Source organism: Heterocephalus glaber, unplaced genomic scaffold, assembly GCF_053883595.1.
Source record: "Heterocephalus glaber isolate CG9 unplaced genomic scaffold, H.glaber_assembly_v1.0 deba00000621, whole genome shotgun sequence".
NCBI lineage: Eukaryota > Metazoa > Chordata > Mammalia > Rodentia > Bathyergidae > Heterocephalus > Heterocephalus glaber.
In genome coordinates, this window is record NW_028258153.1 from 32,774,632 (window position 1) to 32,801,796 (window position 27,165).

Below are 27,165 nucleotides of genomic sequence, written 5' to 3' on the forward strand. Positions count from 1 at the left end.
GCCCGTGAGGTCTTCAGGCTGACCACTAGAGGCGCTACCGAAAGTATTTAAAACTCTGGAGAGGCTCACGGGTCCGCCAGTGGCCAAACGACCTGCCTGCATTCAGCTCCAGGATCCGGTGCATGAAAAGTGAGAAAGACCCTACCGGCCTCGCCTCCTGGAAGCAAACCCCTGGGCTCTGTCTGACCTGACCAGCCTTTCCGAAGTTCCGGCGCAAACCCGCGGGCGGAAACTAAACGCTCTCTGCCAGGCGGTTCGCTCAGCCCGGCCCACTACGTCACACCCCGCAGGCCCTCTCAAGCCTTCTTGATTGATGGAGAACGAGCACAAGCGCTCCCGCCCCCTCCCCCGCGGGCCCTCCGGCGGCACTGCCCCGCCCACTGGCTGTCTGGGCCGAGTTTGGCCTGCAAGTTGGGGCGCTCTAGGGCTCAGACTCTGAGGCTGAGGGGGTGCTTTCCCGTCACGCCCAGGCGCAAGCCGTCGCCCCAAGTCTGACAGTGGCCAGCTTCCCTGCACACCCAGTTCTTGTCCAATGCAGCCGACACAGGCCCCTTCCGCCCCTCAGCCCTCGAAAGGCCCCCAAGCCGCAAGCACCCCCGGAAATGCCTCTTGCCCGGGCTCCCCTCGGTGTCGACAACCCACAAGCCAGGAGCCGGTCCTCGAGGACACGCAGACTCTGGGCCCGAACGCTGACGGGGCCTCCATTGATCCTGGTGTGCAGACCCCCGCGGGCCGGCCCGCCAAGTCCTACCGAGCCTTCCTGGGGCCGGGCCAGGACCGTTCCGGACCTCGCCGCGGGTCGCCTGGGTGTGAGGCTCACGCACGTGGCTCCCCCGTCCCGCGCCAGGACGCCCCTCACTCGCCACCCCCAGGCGTTCCCGCACGTGCGCCACCGACAGCAGCCTCCTCAGACCCCCACGGTCCTGCTTCTGGACCCCACCAGGGCCCCTGCGCCGCACTGAACGCCGCCCCACGGCCCTCGGCCCACCCACCGGCCCCGACCCTCGACCCTCTCACCGCCAGCCCTCAGCACCTCTCCATAGCCTTAGCACTTTGCATATTCAAGGTATGTATATTTTAATTTTAAAAAAGTCTAGATTAATGTCAGGAGCACCTGTGTGCTCATAACACAGAAAAACAAATCCAGACATCTTGTTTCAAGTATTGATCTGAGAAAAACTGACAGCATTGGAAATAAAGCTGAAATCTCTTGTTTTTAGTTTTCAGACCCCAAATCCCCTACATCCAGTTCCAGAATTCACCACTACTGTGAATTTGGCATATTTTCTGTCAGCCTTTTGTTTGTTTACAAAATCCTATTTTGAGGTTGAGCATGGTGGCACACGGCTGTAATCCCAGCAGTTGGGAGGCTGAGCCAGGAGGATTGCCATGAGTTTGAGGCCTGGCTGGGATACATAGTGAGACTCTGCCTCCAAAAAAAATTCCTATTTTGCGTGGCTTAATATTGACACAGTTTACTTCAAGTTAGAGTTGACTTTAAAATTTATGTAAATGGCATCTCATCATCTCACCTTATGTTTTCTCTTTTCATCCTTTTTTGGGGGGGCTACTGGGGATCGAACTCAGGTACTTGTGCTTACGAGGCAGGTGGCGGAACCACTGAGCTAAATCCATGGCCCCCTTACGTTTTCTCTTGAAGCTACATTTTTACTCATTTTGGACAATTAATGCATGTTGGCTGCGAGTCATTTCTCTTGTCTACTGAATGCCATTTATTCACTGATGCTTCATTCTAGACATTTTTTAGATGTTTCCATTTTTCCTCCTGTATTACTGCTATGATGAAGACCACCCTGACCAATCTCCAAATTCATAAACTGGCTTTTCAGGTTAAAAGTCTGAGTCTGCCTATTAGGCCACAATGCCTTGTCTGAAGAGCCAGCAGTTCGTGTGTGGGAAAGGAACAACTTCCCACATCACTGGTTTCAGCAGAGCTCTCAATGATCAGTGATGCTGTGACATCTTGGATGGCAAGACAATAGTGCAGTTAAGGGCAGCATGACTCATACATAAAACTTCTATAGAGGCAAAAATTAATCTATGGGAAAAAACAAGTTTCCCATTAATCTATGAGCTGTTCCTGCTAGAATGTCTCTTTTCCTTGTTACTAGGACGCTGCTTGCATCAGTGCTCTCCACTCCAGTGTTCCCTGAATCATCCCTTGCCCCATCAAGAAGCTGTGTGTTCAATAAATAGTGGCAAGCTCCAGGAGACAGCATCTTAGCCTGATAAGAGCTTTGACTGTCCTGGGCCCCCCATTTATGCGTTAAGATCTTGTCTTGTCTTTTGTTATCCTACCGCCCTATCTTTGGTCAGGTGATTGAAGCTCTGATCAGCCTCCAATACGGCTATCATGAACACATTTTTGCTATGTGCCTTTTGGTGCCCGTGTGCAGCAATTTTTCTCTGAGTATTTTCTTTTTCTAAGGAAAGGACATTTCTAGCTCTCCTAGAAACTACTATTTTGAGTGGCTGGGCTAATTTATTCTTCCACTAGCAAAGCAAGAATTCTTGCTTCTCCACCACCACCTGATGTTTTGAATTCCTTTGAAATATTTTGCCAATATTATGGTAAATCTTAAGGTGTCTTGAATGGAATTTCTTTTGTTTCATTTTGCATTTCCTCAGAGATAAGTGAAGTTGAGTATTCCACTGTTGATCCACAAGTTTTCTTTCTAGGAGACGAAGGTGTCTAACTTTCTAACAAACTGCCTTTGTCTCATTATTTGTGAGAATTCTTCATGCCTTCTTGGGACTTGGATGTTTGTTTGTTGCTTATTTTTTGTAGCACCAAGAATGAAACCCAGGGCCTTGTACATGCTAGAAAAGTGTGCTACCATAAATCGATAGCCCCAGCATTTAAGATCTTCTGATTCTAACTCTAGTTTACTGTAGGTATTGCAAGTCTATCTCCCAATTGTCTGCTATGTCAAGTTTGTCTACCATGCATTCTCTGGTACTAAGTATTTAGGGCTGGGCCCTATCTCTGTGGTATAGCACTCACCTAGTATGCATGAGGACTTGGGTTTGATCCCCAGCACCAAATGTGTTTGTGCGTATGTGCATGTGTATGCACACATGCACACACACACAGAGTACTAGATACTTCAATTTGTCCTCAGTCAAATCTATTACTTTTTAATTACCAATTTATTAATTCTCAGGTAGTAAAACTTTGTTTTAATAAGATAATTAATCTTTTTAGAGAATCATTACTCTATCTGCTTGGTTTATCTGCTTGGTTGATTTATATTTCTCTGGTTTCTTTTCTTCTATGTACTAATCTTTTCTTCTCTTTATTTTGGCATTCTCTGAATTTATATTCCAGCTTTGACTGCCTTATTGACTTTAGTCTGAGAACAAATGCATTTTAATTCACTTTTCTATATCTTCCGAATTTTGAAGCATAGTACTTTTAGTAACATTTAGTTCTAGAAATTTCCCTTCCTAAACCATTGTAAATTTTTTTAAGTTTAAACAAATTAATACATGTATATAATTTTTAAATGAAGACAGAAGTTCTCTCTCATCCTTATGTCCCTTAGGGTTTACGGAAGAGGGCCCCTAAGGAGGCTGAAAGATGGGTTAGGGGTCCTGTGCCAAACAAGGGGAGTTTGGGGCTCTATCCTTTCTGAAGGTTCCATTTTCAAGGCATGTTACCAAGTCTTTAAGAAAGATATTCCTCCATCATAAAAGATATATTATCTCAAGGGGTAGGAAAAGGATTTATAATTACAAGTTTTCTAAAGCAAATGGCCTAAGAAAAGGCAGACTGAGGCCATGGCCAGGTGCTGGCAGGAAGAAGCAATGGAGCTTTCTCAGGCAGGAAACCTGAGGGGACCTAGGCCTGGTCCATCATCCCAGGGGTGTGACCTCGAGCTTTCAGAGACTGTGCCAGTTTTTGGCCAGATCTCTGTGTGAGGGTTGAATTAAAACATTTGGTCTGAGAGCCTGCTATTCTCTGGGCCAAGGTTTGACACCTCCTCAGGATGGGGATTGGTGAGCCCGGCTGGGGTGTGGTCAGGAGGGAGTTGGTATCACAGACAGGTGTGCTGCTGTGTAGCTGGGAGAAGGAGGCTGACATCAAGGGAAAGTCAGACCCAAGAGTGGAGCACCCAAGTGACAGCAGAGAAGGCCAGGCCCTCACTGCTCCACACCTACATGCCACTGTTCTCTGCCTTACACTCCCAGTGACATGGCTGTCACTCAGGGCTCTGTATCCCTGGGAAGCTTGCAGAGGCTTCAGGTCACCATCCCTGCCCAAGCTCAGGTCAGTTCAGCCCCTCGGGTACTGTGAGGGGCTTCCCCACCATTGTCTCATGGAATACCCAAGGATAAAGCCTTCATACTCTCATATTCTTAATCTCTGTGTGCACTGCAAAACCCACTTTCATTCTGAGTCCTGTAAAAGCAGAGTTTATTGTAAAACTTGACACCACCTGTACTGGGTCCACACAATGCCCCTGCACACAGTGGCAAAGCCCTTTGAGACCTCCTGTTGGATGTTCTGAGCCCAGGGACAGATGTCCCTGATGGGACACAGGGGCACCAGGTAAGATGGGCGATGCCCACTGACTGCCCGGGCAGCAGAGTTAACTGTTTAGTCATAAAGAGCCAACCAGCATCTCAGTCAGGAAGCTGAGTTTTAAAAAATGTATTTGCTGAACTGATTGAGTATACAGCTATATAAATTATAGAATTCTATTCTGGTGACAATTTCAACTCTTCTGGAGGAGACAACATGTTTTTGTTACTGGTAACAAGAACAGTGTGGCTTTTCATATTGCTGGTTTGGGGTCTTCACCAATAAGAGCTATGTCACACTTCCAGATCAATCCCTGCCAGATGTAACCTGCAACCCCAGCTAATCAAGAGGCCAGTGGAGAAGGACAGAAAACCAAAGGTTGGGTTAGGCAGCTTAGTGGAATCCTGTCTCGAACTTAAAAATAAAAAGAGATATAGTGTAGCTCAGTGGTAGAGCATACCTGTTTTTAATCTCCAGTACCCCCCCACACACACACACACAATCCCTGCAATTATTTTGGGTTTTTACTGTTGGCATATTTGCTTTCTCCTTTTGCTTTTCTTTTCATATTTTCAAAACTTACTATCCTGTACAACATATGTTTTAACCATCTGCATTTTTTTCAGGGAAATTGGCCAAATAACTTGAATGGATGTATAATACACCTTAAAATTTTAACAAGAATACATATTATTCTGCATAAAATATTTCCCTAGGTTATTGATCATACAAAAATGATCCCAGACCTCTCTTGTACATCTATAAATACCTTTCCTGCCAACTTCCCCTGGGAGCCCTGCTACAAACTACTATGGTTTCTGGGTGCACCTGTGTGTGTTTCTGTCACCGTCCTCCAAGTCAGCGGCTTCTGCATGATGTACTAAAAAACACCAGTGTCAGGGAACCACCCAAACATCTGCCAACAGGGGAACGGACAAGCCAACAGCAGTATAATCATACAGCCAACTGCTACTCAGCAATAAAAATGACCAGCTACTGACACACAGAACAACATGGATAAAGCTCAAAACACTGTGCAGCAGGGAAGGCATGAGACACAAGGGTGTGTGTTGCATGGCTCCATGTCAAACTGATGGTTGCCTAGGGCCTAGGCACCTGATGGAGAGGGACTGTGAGGGACACAGGAAACTTGTGATGACAATTGCCATAGTTTCGATAAGTGTGCCCCAGACTCCCTTGTGTTAAGGGCCTGGTCCAGTGCCTGCAGTGCTGTTGGGAGGTGGTGGACCCTTGGAGAGGCAGGACCTAGGTGGGTTTGGAGGCACACACCTGTGGTCCGAGCACTCTGGGAAGCTGAGGCAGGAGGATCTCAAGTTTGAGCCCAGCCTGTACAGCTTAGTGACTTGTTAAGACTTTGTCTCAAAATAAAAAAGCAAAAGGTCTAGGAGTGTAGCTCTGTGTGAAGGCCCAATATCACAATCCCAGTATCACACACACGCACATACACACGCACATACACACACGCGGTGGGGCTGTACAGAAGGCAGGTAGATCACCGGGACAGTTGAAGGGGACACAGAGACGTTAGCTGTTTCCTGTGTTTCTTAGAGGCCACCTCCTCCACACACTCCTATTCTGATGTACTCTGCCACAACAGGGCCAAGGCAGTGAGTTCAAGTGACATGGACTGAAACCTCCAGAACTGTGAGCCAGCATCAACCTTTCCTCCTCTTCAGGTGACGATCTTGGGTATTCTGCAAGAGCAACAGAAAGCTGACTAACATAGTGACATTCTTCATCCTATGAGGGTCATGCTTTCATGTCTGTGTGTTTGCCTCAATGCAACACAATGCTTTGATAAAATTACATGTTACTTATGTAAGTTATACTCCATAATGTTGATGAATAATTAAATGATGATTTTATGAGATGTTGATATATGTTCCACAAAAAAGAGGCTGAGACTGTGAAATAACCTGGGGAAATAACAGGACAGATATTAATTTATGCAGGCTTTCCCAGAACCTCTGCTAATGTGGACTAGGGTAAAGTCACTTCTAATTTTCATTAAAAAGAGAACAGAAGATGCCGGAGATTTAGCTCAGTGTTTTTGCCGCCTGCTGTGCAAGCACAAGGACCCAAGTTCAAGCCCTGGTACCAAAAAAAAAAAAAAACTATTTAAAAAGAGAACAGGAACTGTTCCAGGTAAACACCTGTTCTGAGTATCTTGAGGAACAAATCAATCCAGGGGCTTCTACACCATGGAGCTGTCACAGATCCTGTTGAGAAAGATTCTCTCTACTTGTGATATAAGTAAAAAAAAAAACACAGCGCACAATAACAATGACCAACTAAACATAAATTGAAAATTGAAGTCTACAGGTGAACATATGGCATGACTAGGTATTTTTGACTTGGTAATTTTGGTCTCTTGATTGACAGTCAAAACTCCAAATCCTTTAGCACCCAGTTGTCACGTGCAATTAGAAAGGACTCCTTGAACCTTCTCTATGTGATTTCTCAGCCTGAGATAACCAGCTTTCCCTCTGATTCTGAAATAAAAGCCAGAGAAATGCCACTGTTCAGGAGTCTCTGAATTTAATGAATTAGTACTATTTTAACATGAACATATTCTTTGGGAGAAATCAATGACATTTTCCGGAGGTGTCCTCTTGGGATTTTGCAAAGTGCAATGGGAATGGCCCTTGGGAGGTGCTTGGGAGACCACTGGCAGCTAACAGGAAGTAAAGACTGGACAGGATGACAGATGGGCTGCACTTGCGCTTGGCCTGCCAGATGGGGGAGGTGACACTGGAGCCCGGAGTGCCACTGTTACGTCACCTTGGAACTGAGGCAACCTACCAAAGCAGCTTGTCTAAATTCACACCACTCCAAGTGAATACAGTCTCTGAGAACCATCTGGGCAAAGGATACCTTGATGTGTGCTCTGCTCAAAAACAGTTTCTGTTCTGTTGTGACCCCACTAAAAGTATTCATTAAAACACGCTAGGACAATCCGCATGGGTAGAGCTTGGAAACCTCAAACCCAGAAATAAAATTAAAAATGACTAATGCCTATGTTTGCTTATTGTGCCAGAAACGTCATCCTGGAGTTGGGCAGAAAATCTTCATCTGTAGCACCTTGAAATATTGTATGGAAATATAATTATTTTAAACGTTCCTGCCATTTAAACTTATATAGTCTTTTCAAATAAAGAGATTTCTCCAACAGGACCCAGAATTTCATCTGCTCTCAACATGCTGGTGACACAGAAGTGAGTGTTCGCTGCCTAGATCTGGCTCTGCCCACCCATGGTCCAGACAATGGGATCCACCACATCCAGCAGCCTCTGGATACAGATGTGCTTTAGTGAGGGCAGGAAGAGGCAAGGCTCCCAGAGTGTACACACCCATACAGAGCTCTCCACAATGACACAGCCTGAGAGAATTAGTCCAATAGGGTATTTGCACCTTCCTGCTGCAGTGATCTGTAGTCTTCAAGAAACCCCAGAAGCACTTAGGCCCCAATTCCATACCAATGTGCTCATGTCCTCATAGCCAACTATGGATTCTTATGCACAGAAAACTTCTGCCCAATCCCCATTACAAAGACATTATCAGGACCCCTGTGGTGGTGACGTGGGCAACTTATGTGGGGAGAAAGAGCAGGGCCTACATTAGATAAATAAACGAGTTTCTATCAAGGATGAAGGATGTAAGACAAGTCGTGACCCGTTTCAATCCTTTGCCATCCTTCTAAGAGGTTACACCCAAAATTACTCCAAGCTTCCAAATTCAAAGGAAATCCTGAGAAGATATTTGTCAATGTTACCAATGCCAGATGAGACTCAAACTGCCTGAATGTGTTTTAGTTCTCACTTTCTATCACCACACGGTGGCACCAGGCAAACACCATTTCAGACAGGGTGGCCTTCTGAAGCCTCCTTGGCTCCCTGGCTCCTAGGTGTAAAAGCAGGGGGGTGGCTGCAGCGCTTGAGCTGCTCTTGGTGTGAAGCTGGGTCACAGAGAGCCAGGGCCCGATCTCATTTTACCACCATGATAAGTGGGACAGGAGCAGATGGCACTGGGGCCCTCTCAATGCCTCTGAAAAAGTCCTTGTTTGTAGATGTCTACATTTATGAAGGTCTCCTTTGTGAAAGTCCTCAGAGTGTGCAGGGTAGGAGCAGGGGAAACGAGGAACACCCGTTTTACATTGTACATGGGCAGATGTCATCGACTGGCTTCCTGGCTTTGTTTTTTCTCTTGTGGAACTGTGTGACAAGGGCCCTGAAGCATGGGGAGTTGGGAGGAAGGGGAGGTTGGACAGGAACACCCACAGAGCAGGCAAGTTGCCCAGCAGGTGTCAGGCACCACGGGGCTTATGTACTTCGAGAATCGGATCATTTGTCAAAGCTTTCTCCAAAGCCAAGTTAAAGTCACTGGACCTAAAATCATAGAAAGAAAATATATTGTGTCACAAATCCTCAGCAGGATGCCATAGTCCTCCTTTTGTCATCAGTTCCTGGCTGAGCCACCACCAGAGCTCTTGCTAGTGTGCAGGGGACAGATGGTCCTTCGCAGGCAGTGGCGCTTTTGTCTTTTTTGTCCCAAGTCAGCTGCAGCAAGGCAGGGAGGCCAGGAGGAGAGTTCTTCTGAAACAGTGTTAAGAGTTGCCAACTGTAGAAATTGAGAGGTTCACATTAAAAATAGATTCTGTTTTGCCGCCTGCTGCGCAAGCGCAAGGACCCGAGTTCGATCTCCAGTACCAAAAAAAAAAATAGATTCTGGTTTCTCCAGAAAAGTTAGCAACTGTGTGCCCCTCAGAGTGCAGGAGTTGCCAGGGGATAAGAAAGGAGCAGTGTGCCTGACCCGGCTGCCCTGTGTCCTCCTTCACTTGGGCCCTTCCAGCTCCACACCCGAACTCACTGCACACACGGGGCCTGGGGGAATCCAGAGATACCACATGCTCTGAAGACACAGTGATGTCCCAGTTCTCTGAGCATGGGCCAAGCCCCAGGGTGAGGACTGAGCCCTCCACTGACCGAAGTCCACCTCTTACTCCTCCAGCTCCTCCACGATCCTCTGGGATAAACACAGTGGTTAGCACCTCCTTTTTTTTTTTTTAAATTTACATGTTGCATATTGGAACAATGACAAAAGTGAGCCCAGCCAAGATTCCACTGCTGAGTTCCCAAAGACAAAGGAAAACAAGGGAGGTGGTGAGCAAGACTCCCTGACACAGAGGTTTGGACACCATACTGTCCCAGAGAACAGATATTAACTTCTAGAAAGTTCTCTGATAAATCAATGGGGCATACACACCTGGACCAAAGAATTTATTTACTGACACTGCAGCAGCCAGGCATTCGGAGGGCATTTGGAATAAGAAATGCATACTTTTGAAAGGGTTCAGCATATGTCACCCCCAAATACACCACCCTGTCATAAGAATACTTTGAGCTGAAGGCTATTGAGAAAAAAGCAGAGAAAGGACAAACACTCATGTATCCTATATCTTTCTAAAAGTGAAACACAGCTCCCCTTGTAAAGGGCACCCCACTTCTAACCCCAGGAAGGTGATTACAGAGATGAAATGGCACCAAGAAAGAGTCAACAAACCCATCTTACTGATGAGTTTTGTCTTCCATCTCTTCCATATCTACCTCTCTACAAGGTGTTGCCCCAGGAGCTCAAAGTCCCTGTTCTTTGTCTTATTGCCTTTCCACAAATTAGTTGTTCTTGGTTAGGACACTAGGTAAGCCCAAGTTCTATCCACCACTCTGAGTCACTCATATCTGAGTACTTCCAGGGGCAGGCAGAGCACCTGTTAATAAACTGTTGGCTTTCTTCTTGCTAACCTGTCTTTTGTTGTCTGATTTGCAGGGCCGTGTTCAGGAAACTAAGAGGGAGAGAGGGAAAAGGACAATTGTTCCAAAAGCTGGAGCGGTGTGGCATGGGGCTACTTGGGAGGCTGAGACAGGAGGATTGCTTGAGCCCAGGAGTTTAGGGTCAGCTTGGGCAGTATAGTGGAACTCCATCTGAAAAAAAATTTTTCCTTCCAACAAATTCTTATGAAATATTCCTTTTGGAGTGAGTGTTTTAAATATTTTACTCTTTCAGATTAAGGACATTCCTTATGTGGGAAGTGATACAAATGGTGATCGTGGAGGAAGCATTGGGTCATATTATTTACAGCTTTTTTCATCATGTGAAAGGTTTTAAAAGACCAGTATGGGCTAGGATGCAGCTCAGTGGTAGAGCACTTGCCTCACTTATATCAGCCCCGGGTTCCTTTCCCAGCATGGGGAAGGGGGGTTTGTATTCTCAGTTATTTATATAAAAAGAGAAAGTAGGTGTTAATAGCACTTCATTTATTTAACTGATTCTGTCTTGTCTTTAGTTTAAACTTGTTCTTAAAAAATAACTTTTGCAGAAAAGAGAAATCACAAAGAATTGAAAAGTATTCACTGCCTGGCCCCAAACATACCTCCACATCAGACTGTACAATAGAATCCGCTGAAGTTTCAAATTGAGGTGCTGTTCTGCTGGCATTCCCCTTCAGAGGCTACTTTTTGGAGATCAACTATAGATGTCAAGAGTATCTGGCTTAGAGGGAAAAAAGCACTCCGGTTTCTTCAAGAGCACATCAAAACAAGCTTTTAATAAGCTGCTAAAATCACAGTTTCTTATTCAGACTCAGCAAGACCAAAGACAAATGTGTTACCTGAAAAACATGGAGAAGTATCTGTTTGTCGCAGCCAGGCACGTCTGAGACACAACACAGGAGCACTGTGTGTGCCAGGTAGGGACAGTCACAGAGGTCTGGAGGTCACAATAAACCCTCTGCAACCCAGTGTGAGAGAGGCTCTAACAGGAACCTCGGGCTATGCTTTGCAGTTTCCAGTCTTTCCTTTCCTTTCCTTTTCTTATGATGCATATTTAAGAAGAGAAAATAAGGGACTTAATAACTATTGCGTATGCTGCCTAGAAATCCCCTCAAGACCAAGATCCTCCCTCCCTAAATGCTGGAAATGTCACCTTGAGAACTGCCCTTATCAGGAGGATGTCACTTCACTGAAGGTCGTGTCTCTTCCCTGAGGGGCAGGGCAGCAAAGCCATCCCAGCTCCGAATTCCTCATGGTCCCTGAGGCTGAAAGTGCACCTGCATCACAGCTGACCTTTGCCTCTGCCCAGTCTTGCCACGCTGACTCCTCGAAGGATGATGCAAGAGTACTTCCTTGTGGAGGGCGATTTTTTAAAAAATCCATCCCTTGCCTGTTATGATAATATTTGATGTGGCTGACTATGAAACATGCTTAAGTTTTCAACAAAGACACTGAGAAAAGGAAAAATCAGTATCACATGAGGCAACTTTTCCAGAGAAGGCATTTGTCAAATAAATGTAAACATGAGAAAATTCCCAAATCTGATTAGAAGTCCATATCCTTCCAAGTTAGGAGTTTAAGATATGCTCTGAGATTTAGAATATGGACTTCTGTTTTATACGCTTACAATAGAAAAATTGAACAGGAGAATCCAAATGGTAATTAAAATTGCGAGGCATCTATTCAGACATGTTCATGGAGCTGTGACTGTGCATTTGCCCGACAGCTGAATGTTTGGGTGGAGATGCTGGTGACAATATCGTGACAAATGTGAAAGCCACAAGTGTCATCTTCACCGTCTGAACCGTTCCCAGTCCTTGTAGCTGGTGAGTGCCTGACCCAGGCCAGGGAACCAGCTGAGCACCCAGCATGCATCATCCCAGAAGGAGGGAGGTTTTAACTAGTGACTCACCTTTGTGTCACACTGATAATTTATTTCTGGGACTTTTCCTTAAAGGTTCAGGTTTGGTTTTGTTTTTGTTTAACTACATTCAGCAGATGGAGGATGCCATGTGGAATGGTAGAAATGCACACCAGACTGACCCCGAGATAATGTTGTCATGACAGTCTGAGTACCCTTGTGACTTAAAGGATGGCCTGACACTGTCTTATTGGGGATAAATTGGTGTGAAAGGCAAGCAAGGAGGGAATGAGGATACTCAGTGTATTTTCGTGACAGGCTTCTGAAGTCCAGGGGATGCTGCTGCTGGCCTGGCTCCCACTGCAAGCAGGGGTGCTGGAAGGGAGGAAGCCAAAGGTGGTTTAGAACCTCAGGGCTTTCTACTGACTGATCTTTAACCCTTCCTGGCCAAGTGGAAGCCTGATCTTTCTCAGTGACCCATGCTCCCAGCCTTTCCCTGCTGAAGTGTCCAGTTGCACCCCAACCCGGGGCAGCTGGAGGAAACCCACTTTTTAAAAGCCTCTAAATTGGGACTCTGCTATTGCTGTCAAAGTCTCTTTAAAATCTTGCCCAAGGAGTGTTTTAGTTCCAGGGCAGCAAAGCAGAAATGCCAGATTAACCAAACAGGGCCAAGTGACAAAGAGGAGTTGAAGAAATTTGAGGAAGCTCTTCCTGTCATCTCTGCAGGCAGATTCAACTCCACTAGTAGACTGAGCTCCACAATGGTGCAGAGAAAGACCAGTAACAACCAAGTTCTCACCACACTGTCCAGTGCCATTGTTTGGGATCTGTTGAGTTTTAAAGCATGAGCCTGGGCCGGGGATTTAACTCAGTGGTTCTGCTGCTTGCCTCAAAAGCGCAAGGACCGGAGTTCAATCCCCAGTACCAAAAAAACACAAAAAACAAAAAGCATGAGCCTAATTTCTACCCATTACCATGGATCAGATCGCTTTATATGAAGAACCAAAGAGGCAAAATCATCAGATTAGAAATTTTTTTAGAATTTTATTGGTACATTTTAGGTATACAATATAATGACATTCATCATTGGAAATTTGCACCTTTACATAATCTCTCTTGGTTCTTATTTTTCACCCTTGCCCAGCCCTCCCTTCAACCCCTCCAGTCCTCCCTATTTACAAAGACTTTGTTTCCATTTTTTCATTTTTCCATATTAATTCTATTCCCTTCTTTCCTTTCCCCTACCCCTCCCACTTCCCCTTCCCCTTTGCCCCTTTTCTTTCTATTTCACATTAATCAGATTAGAAATTTAAACTGGGCATGGTGGTGCACACTTTATAATCCCAACACTCCTGGAAGTTGAGGCAGGAGGATTGAAAATTTGAATGCACCCTGGGCAACTTAGCAAGACACTGCCTCAAAACAAAACATTTTCTAAAAGCACTGGGGAATACAGGCCATTATGAAGGCATGGGAGAATAAAAGGAAAATATGTTCTGTAGTAGTTCCTTAGTCATGAGGGATGGTACCAAGATCTATAAAACTTTCCAGGAGCTATATTAAAAAAAAAAGAAAAAAACAAACCTCACATTCCAAAATTAATATCTGTGCTATTACTTATTTACAGAATATAGCATCAGATCATCAACTCAATAGCAACATGCACTTACATATTAACACTGGCGGATAAATTCACTCATTCAAAAAATACTGATTGGGATCTATCAGGTGCCACAGAGGGTGGATACAAAGTTCTCGACCTTGCTAAGCTTTCCTTTTAGGGGAAGAGACAAAAAATAACAAACAGGGAATCCAGCAAGGTCAGAGGTATAAACAAAACTCAGAGCAAAGAGTAAGAGCGAACAAAGACAGTGAAGGGAAGCGCTGTCCGGAATGTTAGACTCTCTAATGACCACATTATAAAAAGAAATAAGTAGACTTAATTTTAATACTATATTTTATTTACTACAAATATATTGAACATACTAATATTTCAACATATAATTGACATGGAAAACTTTGAGGATCTTTTATATTTTTTCTTTTAATTCAAATCCTTCAGAAGAGTGTGTACCTTACACTCACGATACATCACAGTCACCTGGTTGCAGTGGCAGGGCTCTTAGCCACACAAGGCCAGCACCTTCCACACACAACAAGGACTGCTGGGTCTCTCGGGCCACGGTGGTAGAAACCATCTCTGGGTCAGGCCTGTTCTGCAGCTCCCAGCCCCCCTGCTTAGGGTTATGGGTTGTGATGATGCCTGAAATCTGCAACAAAATGGTTAAAGGCTTCAGTCCTTCTCTGGACAACAGGGCATGAGAGCCTTTATTCTCCAGGACTGAAGAAGTGGTGTGGAGACAGCCATTCTGACACAGTGTCCCCGCTGTGCCACAACACTCGGATCTTTGGGCAAGCCCCACCTATGGCCTTTTTGGGTTCTGAATTCTAGAGAGGTGTTATCTGAATTCTTGTGCACCAACCAAGAGCAGAAAGCAACTCAGAATCTTGTGAGGATTAGTAATAGGAGATCTGTCCTCAGCTTTAACCTGCCACCTCCTTTACCAGGCTCTCAGTGGGGAAAAACAAGGTGGAGGGGAATCGAGGACATTTAGGCCCCTTCTAGAACAGACATCAAACTGTGAGGGACAGGGACCAGAGTCCAGCATGAATCCAGATAAAGTGGGTATCGTGGGTGTGTCTGCCAGTTAGGACTTTAAGAGACCATTCACTGGTTTTTTTGAGCATCTGTTTCTAAAGAACAGGGCAGAAGAGTTCTTGATTAAGATATTTGAGATCATCTAAAAAAATTATTTTAGAAATACAGATGTTTCTCAACTTACGATGAGGTCAGTCACACCCAACAACCCCATCATAAATTGAAACAATCCTAAATTGAAAACATATTTATTACACTTTACCTACCAAATATCACAGATCAGCAACACAGCTCACTGTAGAATCTATTGTTCGACATTGTGACTGGCAGCTGACTGGGAGCTGAAGCCCACACCATGGCCCAGCATCTCAAGAAAAGACTGGGACTGAGCATCATCACCAAGCAGATCCAATTCAAAATCAGAAGTCCTGTTTCTACTGCATGCACAGTGCTTTTGAACCACTGTAAGTCAGAGACCATGTGTATTTTGTAGAGAACGAGCAGTGTCCAGTACTCACAAAGCCTACTATATCCCTCCACTCAAGAATTGTATATTTATAAAATGTACATAACCTGGTAAGAAAGAAGGAAGCAGAAAGTTAGACCATGAGATCAACTAGACGTGTGAAGTTGAAGAAGGTGCCCGAGGCCCTCTTTGAAGTTACTGAACATCCACTGGAACACTTTACAGGAGCTGATGGCCAATCTGTGCTGGCCACTGACTTTGGGTAACAGAGCCCACATTGTGTGCCTGAGTGGCACTGGGGAACACTTCTGGGACCTGATAATCCATTTCCTGTTACAAAATAGGGAGTGTGCGGAGCATGGTGGTGCAGGCCTGTAATCCCAGCACTCAAGAGGCTGAGGCAGGAGAACTGTCACTAATTCAAGGCCAGCCTGGACTACACAGACCCTGTCTCAAAAAGCAAACAAACAAAACACAAGGGAGGGATTGATGCACAGAAACAACAGAAGGCAGCACTGCTGGCCACACTCTGGAGAAAAGTGTGGCCTGGGTCCTTGCTGAAGATGCGGTCTGCGGCCAGGTCAGGGACTCACTTGCCTACCACTTTGGATGGAAGTGAAATGTTCAGCATTGTGGTAGGAGAAAAGGGATTTGGGGCCCTATGTGTCTCCTTCCCCACCTCGTCTCTCTCTCTTTCTGCTGTCACAGCTCCCAGCGGTCTGTCTGGTTACAGTAAGGACACAGGACATAGATATGGATAGAAGCAAATGTATTTTTCATTTCTTTGCTATGACAAATCCCTGCCCTAGATGTCAGAGTCCATCTGCTGACAGCCAGCGGACTCTGGATGCTTGATTACTGCATTGTGCAGAGCAGCAGTTCATCAGGACATGGTGGAACTTTCACAGAGAAGAGCTGTAGTGGCTTCTAGTCGCTCTGAGACAGTCACCTATGGAACAGGCTCTCCATGCACCAGGATGTGCCACCCTCCTCATTCCCATAATTTAAAAGACTGAGAAGGACCTGGTTATTAGGATGTAGGCAAAGGTGTGGACAAGCCTTTCACCGAAAATCTGCAGACGACAGGTATATGGAAAGATGCTCCACACCATTTTGCTCGCAGCTGTAACTCGCCATGAGATGTCACCACACACCTAACAGAATGACTGAAATAACAGTGCCAGCCCCAATGCTGGCAGAAAGGCAGAGAAATTGGATCGCTCATATATTGCTACTGTGAGCACAAAATTATATAGCCACTCTGGAAACCAGTTTGGCACTTTCTTACAAAACTAGGTATGCAATAATCTACAAACAAACAAGTAAGCTCTTGGCTATTTATTCAGAGAAGTGAGAATTATGCTTATGTAAAACCCCCATGCAAATGTTCAGAGCAGCTTAATTCCTAATGGTGAAAAACTACAACCAACCCAGATATTCCTCAGTTGGTGGGTGACTGGTTAAACAAACTCTGGTATATTCATGCTGTAGAATATTACTAGGCCATCAAAAGAACAAAACCCTCATGCAATAACTTGAATGCATCACATGGGAGTTATACAGAGTAAAAAGAAAAGCCAGTCCTGGGCTGGGTATGGTGGCACACACCTATAATTCCAGCACTCAGGAGGCTGAGGCATAGGTACTGCACTGCCAAGGCACGCCTAGCCTGCATAGCTAATACCAGCACTCTAGGAGGCTTAGGCCAAAGGATTACAAGTTCAAGCCCAGCCTGGGCAACTTAGCAACTTAGTGAGAGTCTGTCTCAAATGAAAAAAAATTTTTTTTCAATGGCTGGGGATGTAATTTAGTGCAAAGACCCTGTGTTCAATTACCATACCACAAAAAAAAGTCCTTTGAAGCTTATACTGTATATCATTAGTGAAATGATAAAATCATAGAAACGGGCACAAACTAGAGAAGATCGATGATTGGAAGAGTGAGGAACAGAAAAGTGAGGAGAGGGTCTGGGAAAGGTCAACAAGAGGGATCCGGGGGTGATGTGTCAACATTAATATCTGATACCAGCATTTGCGATTATTATTATTTTAGTGGTCAACATGTGGTCAGAATTATTTATCTTCTTCTTTTAAAATCAGTAAGTGATGCAGCCCATGCCATTTGCAGTCCTGGCGGGGAGCAGTTACATATATATACTCCAGCTTGTTTCCTGTTTCCCTGCCCACACCAGTTCCCCATCCCACTTTTCATTCTCATTGATGTTATTAATCTTAGTTCATGTTTGATTTTCATGGTTATTGAATAAAGAAGATGGGCATTATATACCAAACAATCTTACAGGGGACTTTGAGTAGAGAACTGAGTGAATTTGGGGCCCACAGTAATATACATATTCTGGAGTAATAATATATACACTATAGCTCTCTTTGCCTGCTACATTTTGAATATCTCCAAAACAATCAAATTTAATTTTCATTGCAACAGCATTAAGAAGTGGGACCTTTAAAAGGTAATTAAGTCACATCCTCATGAGTGGGTCAGTGTCACTGTTGTGGTTAGTTACTCTGTCACAAGTCGGGGCCCTTCTTGCCGCCCCTCACCCTTCCGTCTTTATTTTTTTAGTACATGTTTGCAATTCACACAGTTTACAGTCACTTTGGGGAGTGGTTCCATGCACATATTACAGCTTGCTTTTTCTCTAATCCCCTCCTCTTTCCCACCCTTGCCCCCTTCTCCTCTGGTTCCCCTGCCACCTTTTACATACTTGTTGATAGCTCACAGTAGGGCATATAATGTTTACACTGATTGGAGTTATCAGGATCCTGTACTTGCCCTTCTGCCTTGTATGTGCTTGTGCACCTTTCTGCCATGTTGTGATACTGTACGGAGGTCCTCACCTGATGTGACCCCTTGATCTTCACGGCCCCTAGAACCATGAACCAAATAAAATTCTGTTTTTGATAATTTAAAAAACCATGGATGTCTTGACTGCTATATTGTCCTGCTGCTTTGCAAGATGTCACCACTGGAGGAAACAGGATAAAGTGCACTTGGATTTCTCTGTATTTTTTGCACTTATACGTGAATCTACATTTTATCTAAACACAAGGTTAACTTTTACTTTTTGTGCTGCTGGGGATTGAACCTAGGGCTCACACAACAAGGTTAATTTTTTAAAAAAAATATGGTGTGACAATATGTTTCGTTTCCCCTAAACACATTTAGGTAATTGCTCATACTCCAGGCATTTGAATTTCTAAACTCTTCTAAATGATAATTAAGTGGCCAAAAGATTAATCAACTACTTAAAAGATGTCAGCTACTTTTTGGTTGTCAGAAATGTTTATCATTTTTATTCAATTCACAGGACAGAATTATCTCACCTTATACAAATCACCAAAGAAAAAGTTTTATGTAGGAACAAAGTTTGTAATTGGAAACTAGGTTCCGAAAAGGTTTCACTGAATATTTTTTTTTTTTTGGTACTGGGGATTGAACTTGGGACCTTGTACTTGCGAGGCAGGCAGTGGAACCACTGAGCTAAATCCCTGGCCCAAATAATTCGCATGGACAAGTAGTAACGTGTTTTTTTTTTTTGGTACCGGGGATCGAACTCAGGATCTGGTGCCTGTGAGGCAGGTGTGGTGCCACTGAGCTAAATCCCCAGCCCTTCACTGAACAACAGGAAGTGAACTATTCCAAGTGGGCAAGATCGCTTACAGTGAAGGGCCTGCCATCTGCAGGCAAGTACAACTAGGAAACCAAGCACCATCACTTAAAATCTTACAAATACCTTTGAATTTCTAGAGACCGGTGTTACCACCTCAGCCTAATGATCTCAGACATTCCTTCCAATCCTAGCAACAGATCCTGGGGTCATCACACTGGGCAGTCACAGGCACAGCTGATGAGTGTCATTTCAGAGCAGTGACAGATAATTTCAACACAGTGCTTCCTGAGTAACTATCCGCCTTCATTTATTCTGGGGATAAATGAAGATCACTGGTATTATGCTAAATATCGAGTCAACTCACAGATGCATCTTTCTCACCTTTCACTTGCTTGGCATAGCTTTTGTTTGACAGAGCCCAAGGCCTCTGCTAAACAGACTGTGCAGGACCCTGGTTGGCCTACTTGCTTACCTTCCAGCCCTGAGGGCCAGGAAGCAGCAGGTTAGCGCTGCTGGTTTGGATCTGCTGGGGGGTGGGGGCGGGAGACACTGCTAGCATCGCATGGCCACCCCTTATCCCAAGAAAAGATGTAGGGCTTTGCGGGAAAATGGTATCTGGCACAGACCAGCAGTTACCTCACTGCCACAGAATTACCCCGGACTCGCCAGGCGTTTAAGCTGTGTGTCTTAGCGCCAGCATCCAATCACTGCACTTCTTCACTGATCAAGACTGCTCCTGATGTGAGGTGTAATAAGAGGAGGAAAAAGAAACCTCAGAGAACCCACGGCAGCCAGGTGAGGAGACTCGGCATGAAGGCCCTTCCCAGGACCTCAGCCCTCCCTCCTGGGGCTCCTTAGGGACCAGTACGGTCACTTCACAGTCCTGTGGGGAACACCTGGAAAACATCTGGGCACTGGCCTCTCACTGTTATGCCCATGCCTTGTGTGAGAGTCCAAAGTTGATTATCGCACACTTCCCCTCCGCTATAGTTTGACTACAGGTAGTGTTTCCTAAAGCTCCAGGTGGTGAAGGCTTGGTCCCTAGGGTGCCACTACTGGGAGGTGGTAGAGCCTTTGAGAAATGGGGTCTTGCTGGGGGCCCCTCACAGGGGATTGTGGGTGTCTGGCTCTTCTGCTCCCTCCATCTGCCAGCTTGTGGGGTTCAGGTTTGCTCTGCCACATGCACTAGATACGCTGTTATGCTGGCCGAAGATCCAAGGCTACAAGACCACTCGGTCTCAGGCTGGAACTCCCACAACTGTGAGCCAAAATAAACCTCTTCTCTTTTTTTTTGCTTAAATTCTTTTATTGGTACATTTTAGGTATACAATATGTTTACATTTATCATTGGGTGTTGTACCTGTACATGATGTATCTTGGTTCTTATTTTTTCCCCATTCCCTGTGCGCCATTCACCCCCTCCGCCCTTTCCTATTTACACAGACTTTGTTTCCATTTTTTCCTTTTCTCATAATTTTTCATTTCCCTTCTTTCCTTTCCCCTTCCACTCCCACTTCCCCTACCACATTGGACCTTTTCTTCCTATTTCAAATTATCAATTATTCATTTGAATCCTTATTTACACTTTCACTTTCTCACACCAGAGAAACTATTCCATATTTATACTTGTGTCCTATTTATTTCACTTAAGAGTATGGCCTCGGGAGGCGGAGCGGCGGCGGTTGGGAGCAGCAGCCCAGAGGCCGCAGAGCCCTCTCGCGGCCGCGGCTGCAGCACCGCCAGCCCCGGCTGCAGCACCGCCAGCCCCAGCTGCAGTCCGGCCGCCTTGCGCTCCTGTCGCCCGGCTCTACAGGAGTGAGGCGGGTCGCGAGCCCTCGCCCGCCGCGCCGCCGGCGGTGGCGACGGCCGCCTCTGAAGAGAGGAAGCCGAAGGAGCCGGAGCGGGAGAAGCTGCCGCCCATCGTGTCCGCCAGCGCCGGGGCGACGGCGGGTTTGGATAAAGGAGCCGAAGGGCAGATTTCCACTTTGAGCAGTGTTGTTTCATCTGTTAGCCAGAAGAAGGAAGCTGCTGAAAATAGAAATTCACCTACACATCTTGTTTTCCCTAACATCAAGAACGTGAGAGACCTACCACCAGTTTCCCTTGATGTTAGACAAAACAGCGAACCTCTCTATAGATGCATTGTCAACTGCAATGAAGGCACCAGTCCTTTCAGAACCTGGCCTTCCTATTCAGCCCAAAACTATCAAAAAGTGAAATCATCAGGAGACAGGAAAACAGTACATGATTTTTATCTAACAACATTTGATTCTTTCTCAGAATTAAATGCTGTATTTAAGAAAGATGTCACTGCCTCATTTAATACCATCGAAGACTCTGGGATTAATGCTAAATTTGTGAATGCTGTATATGATGCTTTGCTAAATACTCCTCAAGACATTCAAAAAAACAGTATGAAAGGGAATCATTAACAGCCTGTTACGGGAATGGAAAGGGCCACGAACAAAAGATGATCTTAGAGCACATTTCATACTTTTACAGAATCCTCAATTTAATAACACATCGACATACATCATCTATGCTCACTTGCTACGACAGACAGCTACCTTAGTGGAAGCTGACCACCATTTCCAAGTTCACTGGTTGAAAAAGTAAATCATTCTATAATATGAAAAACTTTTTACGAGTCTGATTTTTTGTTTATTATCAAGAGGGATTAAAAACCATGAAAACAAACTTGAAAAACAAACAGACAACCAAACAAAACCAAACAAAACTAAAACCCTGTAGTACATATGTAGGGGTCCCTGATCAATACATATTTTTAAAAACTTTATACAAATAACATGGAATTTACATAAATATTATAGTAAATCACGATTTTTTTGGAATTGTTGTTTGCTGGGATCATGTCTGAGAGGTTCAGCCTCTTTGGTTTGTTTTCACTGGTGTATGTAAGATTTAATTGCCAACATGCATCACAATTTCTGCAATTTTTTTTTTCCTGGTACTGCAGAGTGAACTCATGATCTTGCATTTGCCAGGCAGATGTGGCAACACTGAGCTACATCCCCAGCCTAGGATGTCTCTAATTTATAATTATGATAAACAGTGTTGCTGTTGACATTTTTATATTTCATCTGGTTTGTATTTTATTTATCTTACAGTGTTGGGTACTGAACCCAGGGCCTCCATGAATGCCAGGCAAATGCTCTATACCAGAGCTACACGGCTGGCTTACTTATGAGCTGTGTGTGCTCTAGTTTGACCAGGTATAGCAAGACTGCTCTCCTCTCCAGACTGTTTCTGTGGGCATCACCTTGGTGTCCCCAGGGCTCTCCACCCTCCATTCGCATTATTGTCACACTTTTGGGGGGCCAAATTCATGAATATAAAATAGCATCCCACTGTGGTTTTATTTATTTATTGAAGTTATTCCTTTATCCAGCTGTTTGAAAGGTTTTGTTTTGTTTTGTTGTACTGTGAACTGGGGGTCGTATAGTAAATAATTTGACCTTACCCAAAAAGAGGTCTGGTCTTTGTCCTCAGCTTCTTAGATAATCAGTCTCTGAGACCTTGGAGTTTCTCACTTTAGAGAGGTGTCTTATTTGCCTAGGAGTTTGATGCCAAACAGACCAGCCACGTGACTAGTGGCATAATATACAGTGGCTGCTTTTAGTCACTTGGTGTCATGTACCCTCCTGAAGACAGTTCAGTAACATCAATGTAGACTGTGGAGCACGAAAAGGGAGTGTAGACACCAACACTTGAGGGAATTGACCTTGTTGGCAATACCCCATGAGTATACTTCATCCAAAATTCTTGGAACCAGCAGGATTTTGGATTTCAGATTTTTTTCAGATTTTGGAATATTTGCATGCAGATAATGAGACATCTTGGGAATAGGACTCAAGTCCAAACATGAAATTCATTTGTGTTTCATGGGCATCTGACACACAGAGCCTGAAGTAATTTTACAGAATATTTCTAGTGCACCTGTGTTTGAACTGGATAGGGTTGGAATTCTCCTTGGGGTGTGTTGTGTCAGGCAGTGCTTGGAGTTTCAGGTTTCAGCCTTTTGCCTTAGGTATGTGTGACCTGTGTCACCACACTTCACGGCTGGGAAAGTAATGCTGTTTTGACACCAGGGCAGGGACAAGTGGAGCCTTGGCATGTGGTCCTTCTATCTACCCTCAGCTCACTTTTAATATTTTAGATTTAAAAAGGCCCATTTATTTTAATCCTTTGTAACTGCAAGTGTAATCACTCTTGGTAAGTTCTGCAGTTCTATTAAATGATCCAACCTCAGGTGGTTCTGGGAGCCCCAGAACTTCCAGGTGCTGTGGGGTGAGGGGGTTTTGGGCCGTCCCTCCTAACCCTGCAGAGCTGTATCTCGTTTGTTCACTTAGCCTTTTGCTTGTCTTGTTTTATTTTTTTTGTTTTTGTTTTTTTGGTACCGGGGATCGAACTCAGGTCCTTGTGCTTGCAAGGCAGGTGGTGGAACTACTAAGCTAAATCCCCAGCCCATGCTTTCCAGACTTTTTTTTTTTTTTTTTGGGTACCGGGGATTAAACTCTGGACCTTGTGTTTGTGAGACAGGCGCCGGAACCACTGAGCTAAATCCCTGGCTGCTTGTCTTATTTTAAAACAATTGATTTGCAGAAGTTCTGAGGTACTTTTTTTTTTTTTGGTACCAGGAATGGAACCCAGGGCCTCGAGCTTGCCAAGCAGGCCTTGTGCCACTGAGCTACATCCCCAGCTCCTGATGTATTTTTGATAGTAAACATTTTTTCCCAATTTATTTTCTCTCTTTTGGGGGGGGGGGACTAGGGATTGAACCCAGGGCTTTCACAATGAGCTATGTCCCCTAGCCCTTTATACTTTTTATTTTGAGACAGGGTCTCAATATGCTGTCCAGGTTGGCCTCAAACCTGGAATTCTTCTGCCTCAGCCTCCCAAATAACTGAGATTACAGGCATATGCCTGGTTCATTTTTATTTTTTAAAAATCTTGTTTAAGAATTCTCTTCCTGTGCTAGGTGTGGTGGTGCATCCCTGTGATCCCAGCACTTGGGAGTCTGGGCCAGAGGATCTCTGGGAGTTTGAGGCCAGCCTGGGCTACATAGTGAGTTCAAGGCCAGCCTGAACTATGGATCCAGACCCTGTCTCAAAAACAAAACAAAACAAAACAAAACAAAACAACAACAACAACAACAACAACAACAAAACCCCCAACACTACACCGATTTCTCCAAAAGGATTTTTTTTTAAACTTGTAACTGGGAATCAAACCCAGGCCACTCTACCACTGAGCTATGTCCCTAGCCCTTTTTATTTTTGTATTTTGAGACAGTGTCTCAATAAACTGTCCAGGTGGGACTTACATGTGTGACCCTCATACTCCAGGGCCCTGCAGTGCTGAGATTACACTCCTATGCCCTATTTTGTTTTTCGTATTTTGGGCTCTAATTCTTCTGGAATTTGTGTTTGGTATGAGATAGGAATTTTTGTAATCAAAGAGAGTTAGATTTGCATGCAAAGTGATTGAAGAAATAGTGTGTGAGAAACACTGAGCTAATAATTCTTTTTTCCTTATGGATCCTCAAGTCTCCTAGCACCATTCATTTTAGGGTCCACCTCCCCACAGGCATCTGCAGGTTAGACGTGGCCATGTATCAAACCCTATCTATATATGTACACATCTCTTTAGGGTTTCTTAGTCTATTCTGGTTTCGCCCTATACAGCCTGCTAACCCCACATTAGCTTAATTGCTATGGTGGCAAATATATATATATATATATATATATATATATATATATATATATACACACATATATATGTATAGCTATGAGATTGAACCTAGAACCTTGTGCATCTAAGCACAAACTCTACTACTGAGTTACCCTGTCGGAGACCAGAGGAGAATTGAGGCCTACTGGCTTCCTCTGTGAGCACAAAGGAGACAGGCTGTACTCAGGGGTGACTGCATAGTGCAGGTTCTAGGGAAAACTTAAAGACAGGTGAGGTTAAGTTGTTTACCAGAGCGTGTACTAATGGATATTGGAAAGTAGATGCTTGTGCCCGTGTTCGGGTGAATAAAGGGAAGATGAGCCAGATGCTAGGGGCTCCTCGCCTACTAAGAGGCAAGAGCCCTATGGCTGCCTGCAGGTTAAACTAACTCCCTGTCGTGTCTCTTTGTCATTTATCTTCGTTCACCCCAGGTGAGGGAGAACGAAGTAGTGGGTCTAGGTTCCAGAACAAGGCTAGCCGGGTGGGCTCGGCTACACTACTCTCACCCCCTTTATGCTATGTTTTGATATCTCACAGAACAAAGTGCTTCTTGTTCTTTATGAATATCTTGGCTTTTCTTGAGCCTTTTCTCTTCTATATAAATTTATAACCAGCATGTCAAATTCCATAAAAAACTTTCAGGGCTTTAGTAGGAGTCCATAGGAAAATTTGGGAACTTTTTAGTATAATGAGAATTCTTTTTCATGCATATGTTATATCTGCATTTAATCCCGTTTTAAGATCTCTTTAAACAGGCACGCCCTACCGAAGTCCTGAGTCGCACAGAACACGCCGAATCAGCCCGCTGCAGACAGGCAGGTCTGCCCATGCCCTACCGAGGTCCCCAGTCACCCGGAATACGCCGAATCAGCCGGCTGCACACAGGAAGGTCTGTGCACGCCCTACCCAGGTCCTGAGTCACGCGGAAGACACCGAATCACCCCGCTGCAGACAAGCAGCCACCTGGCTCCACACTACAAAGACGCAGAGGACACCAGACCACCTACCAGACCAAGGTACTGAGTTCCCGGCCAGAGGTAGGGGCTTCTGAGCCATCGTCCCACTGCTCCTGGTCCAGAGGAAGGGGCTTCCCGGTCAGCATCCTTCCCACTGCTCCCAGCCCAGAGGAAAGGGCTTTTGGTCCACCTTCTGTCCTGCCGCTCCTGGCCCAAAGGAAGGGGCTTCCAGGCCACCATCCCTCCCACCGCTCCCGGCCCAGAGGGAGGGGCTTCTGAGCCACTATCCCACTGCTCCTGGTCCAGAGGAAGGGGCCCAGGACTAAACCGTTAACATGGCCCTTTGGGGGGATATCTAAGATTCAAATTACAAGTGATCTGATGAAAGCCTCTATGAAAGGAAGAACACAAATGAAGCAATTTATTTTATTTATTTTTTTTGGTACCAGGGATTGAACTCGGGTCCTTGTGCTTGTCCAGCAGGTGGCAAAACCACTGAGCTAAATCCCTGGCCAAATGAAGCAATTTAGAAAAAGCAAATGAGCCAGTGAGAACATTTGTACCAACTACTCTTAAAAATCTTTAGATATGAAAAGCAAGACATTATATCTATAAAGACAAGATGCTACAATCATGGAAATCTTGGAGAAAATGTTCCTGTTAACAAAATAATACATACCAAAAAATTAAAAATTTTAGCAGACATTAAAAAAAGTCAACAAAATCACTGGAAAGTAGTGTTGCAAAAATTTGTCAATGTTAGAGCAAATTCAAGATGTAAGGTAGGAGGCCAGATCATTCAGTCGAGGAGGTCCATTATCCAAATTGCAGGAATTCCAGAAAGAGCATCAAGACATGAAGAAAATTAAAGTTGGGCAATCAAATTTCACTAGAAGGGAAAGACAGGTAGCCAGATTGGAAGGAATAGGAAGCTTACACTTAATAAGAACAAAACAAAGCCTGTGCCTTTAAAAAATATTAATCCAACCTTGTCTCCTCACATTTGTTTTCCTGTCAGAGAAAGGCAACATCTTTCAAGCTTCTCCACTCCAAACCTTTGAAGTCAGCTTTGACGTCTTATACTACTACATAATCAGTCTATCTTCAAATCCTTTATAACATGCCCAGCATCTGTCCCAATCTACTTCCTCCTCCTTGATCATTGTGGTTTTAAGGAAAATCACGTCTGGCCTCTCAATTGCCTTCTTGCTTTCAAAAAAAGTGTGTGTGTGTGTATGTGTGTGTGTGTAGGAGTGCATGCATGTGTGTTACTGGGCACTGAAAAGTAGGGCTGGTGAGCTATGGATCCCCATTATTTTTTAAATTTATTTTGAGACATTAAGTCACTGTGTTACCTAGGCTGCGCTTGAACTTGGGATCTTCTGGCCTCAAATTCCCAGAGTGCTGGGATTACAGGCCTGCTCCACCATGCCGAGCTCTACTCTTGTT

At 44.7% G+C, this 27,165-nt stretch overlaps 1 protein-coding gene and 1 pseudogene across 4 annotated transcripts; both read left to right on the plus strand.

Annotated features, from left to right (window-relative positions):
* Positions 1-25,779, plus strand: LOC101718004 (uncharacterized). Of its 4 annotated transcripts, none has more exons than XM_087206347.1 (2): positions 1-1,066; positions 25,502-25,779. In XM_087206347.1, exons 1-2 carry the CDS (start codon positions 533-535, stop codon positions 25,535-25,537), a joined length of 570 nt encoding a protein of 189 aa, XP_087062473.1. In that variant the 5' UTR covers positions 1-532; the 3' UTR covers positions 25,538-25,779. The 4 variants fall into 4 exon arrangements, with proteins under 4 accessions (XP_087062473.1, XP_004851389.1, XP_004851387.1 ...); XM_004851332.3 differs by lacking the exon at positions 25,502-25,779 and adding an exon at positions 10,941-20,634; XM_004851330.3 differs by lacking the exon at positions 25,502-25,779 and adding an exon at positions 2,133-7,090 and having other exon boundaries at positions 2-1,066.
* LOC101716854 (putative E3 ubiquitin-protein ligase HECTD2 pseudogene) lies at positions 15,519-23,740 on the plus strand (annotated as a pseudogene).
* Positions 25,780-27,165: the final 1,386 nt, after the last annotated feature.

Bases quoted from the DNA above. Each gene is read 5' to 3' on its own strand.
- LOC101718004 (XM_004851330.3), top strand. From the start codon at position 533: ATGCAGCCGACACAGGCCCCTTCCGCCCCTCAGCCCTCGAAAGGCCCC. The intron at 1,067-2,132 runs GTATGTATATTT...CCTTGTTACTAG, and splicing joins TAGCACTTTGCATATTCAAG to GACGCTGCTTGCATCAGTGC.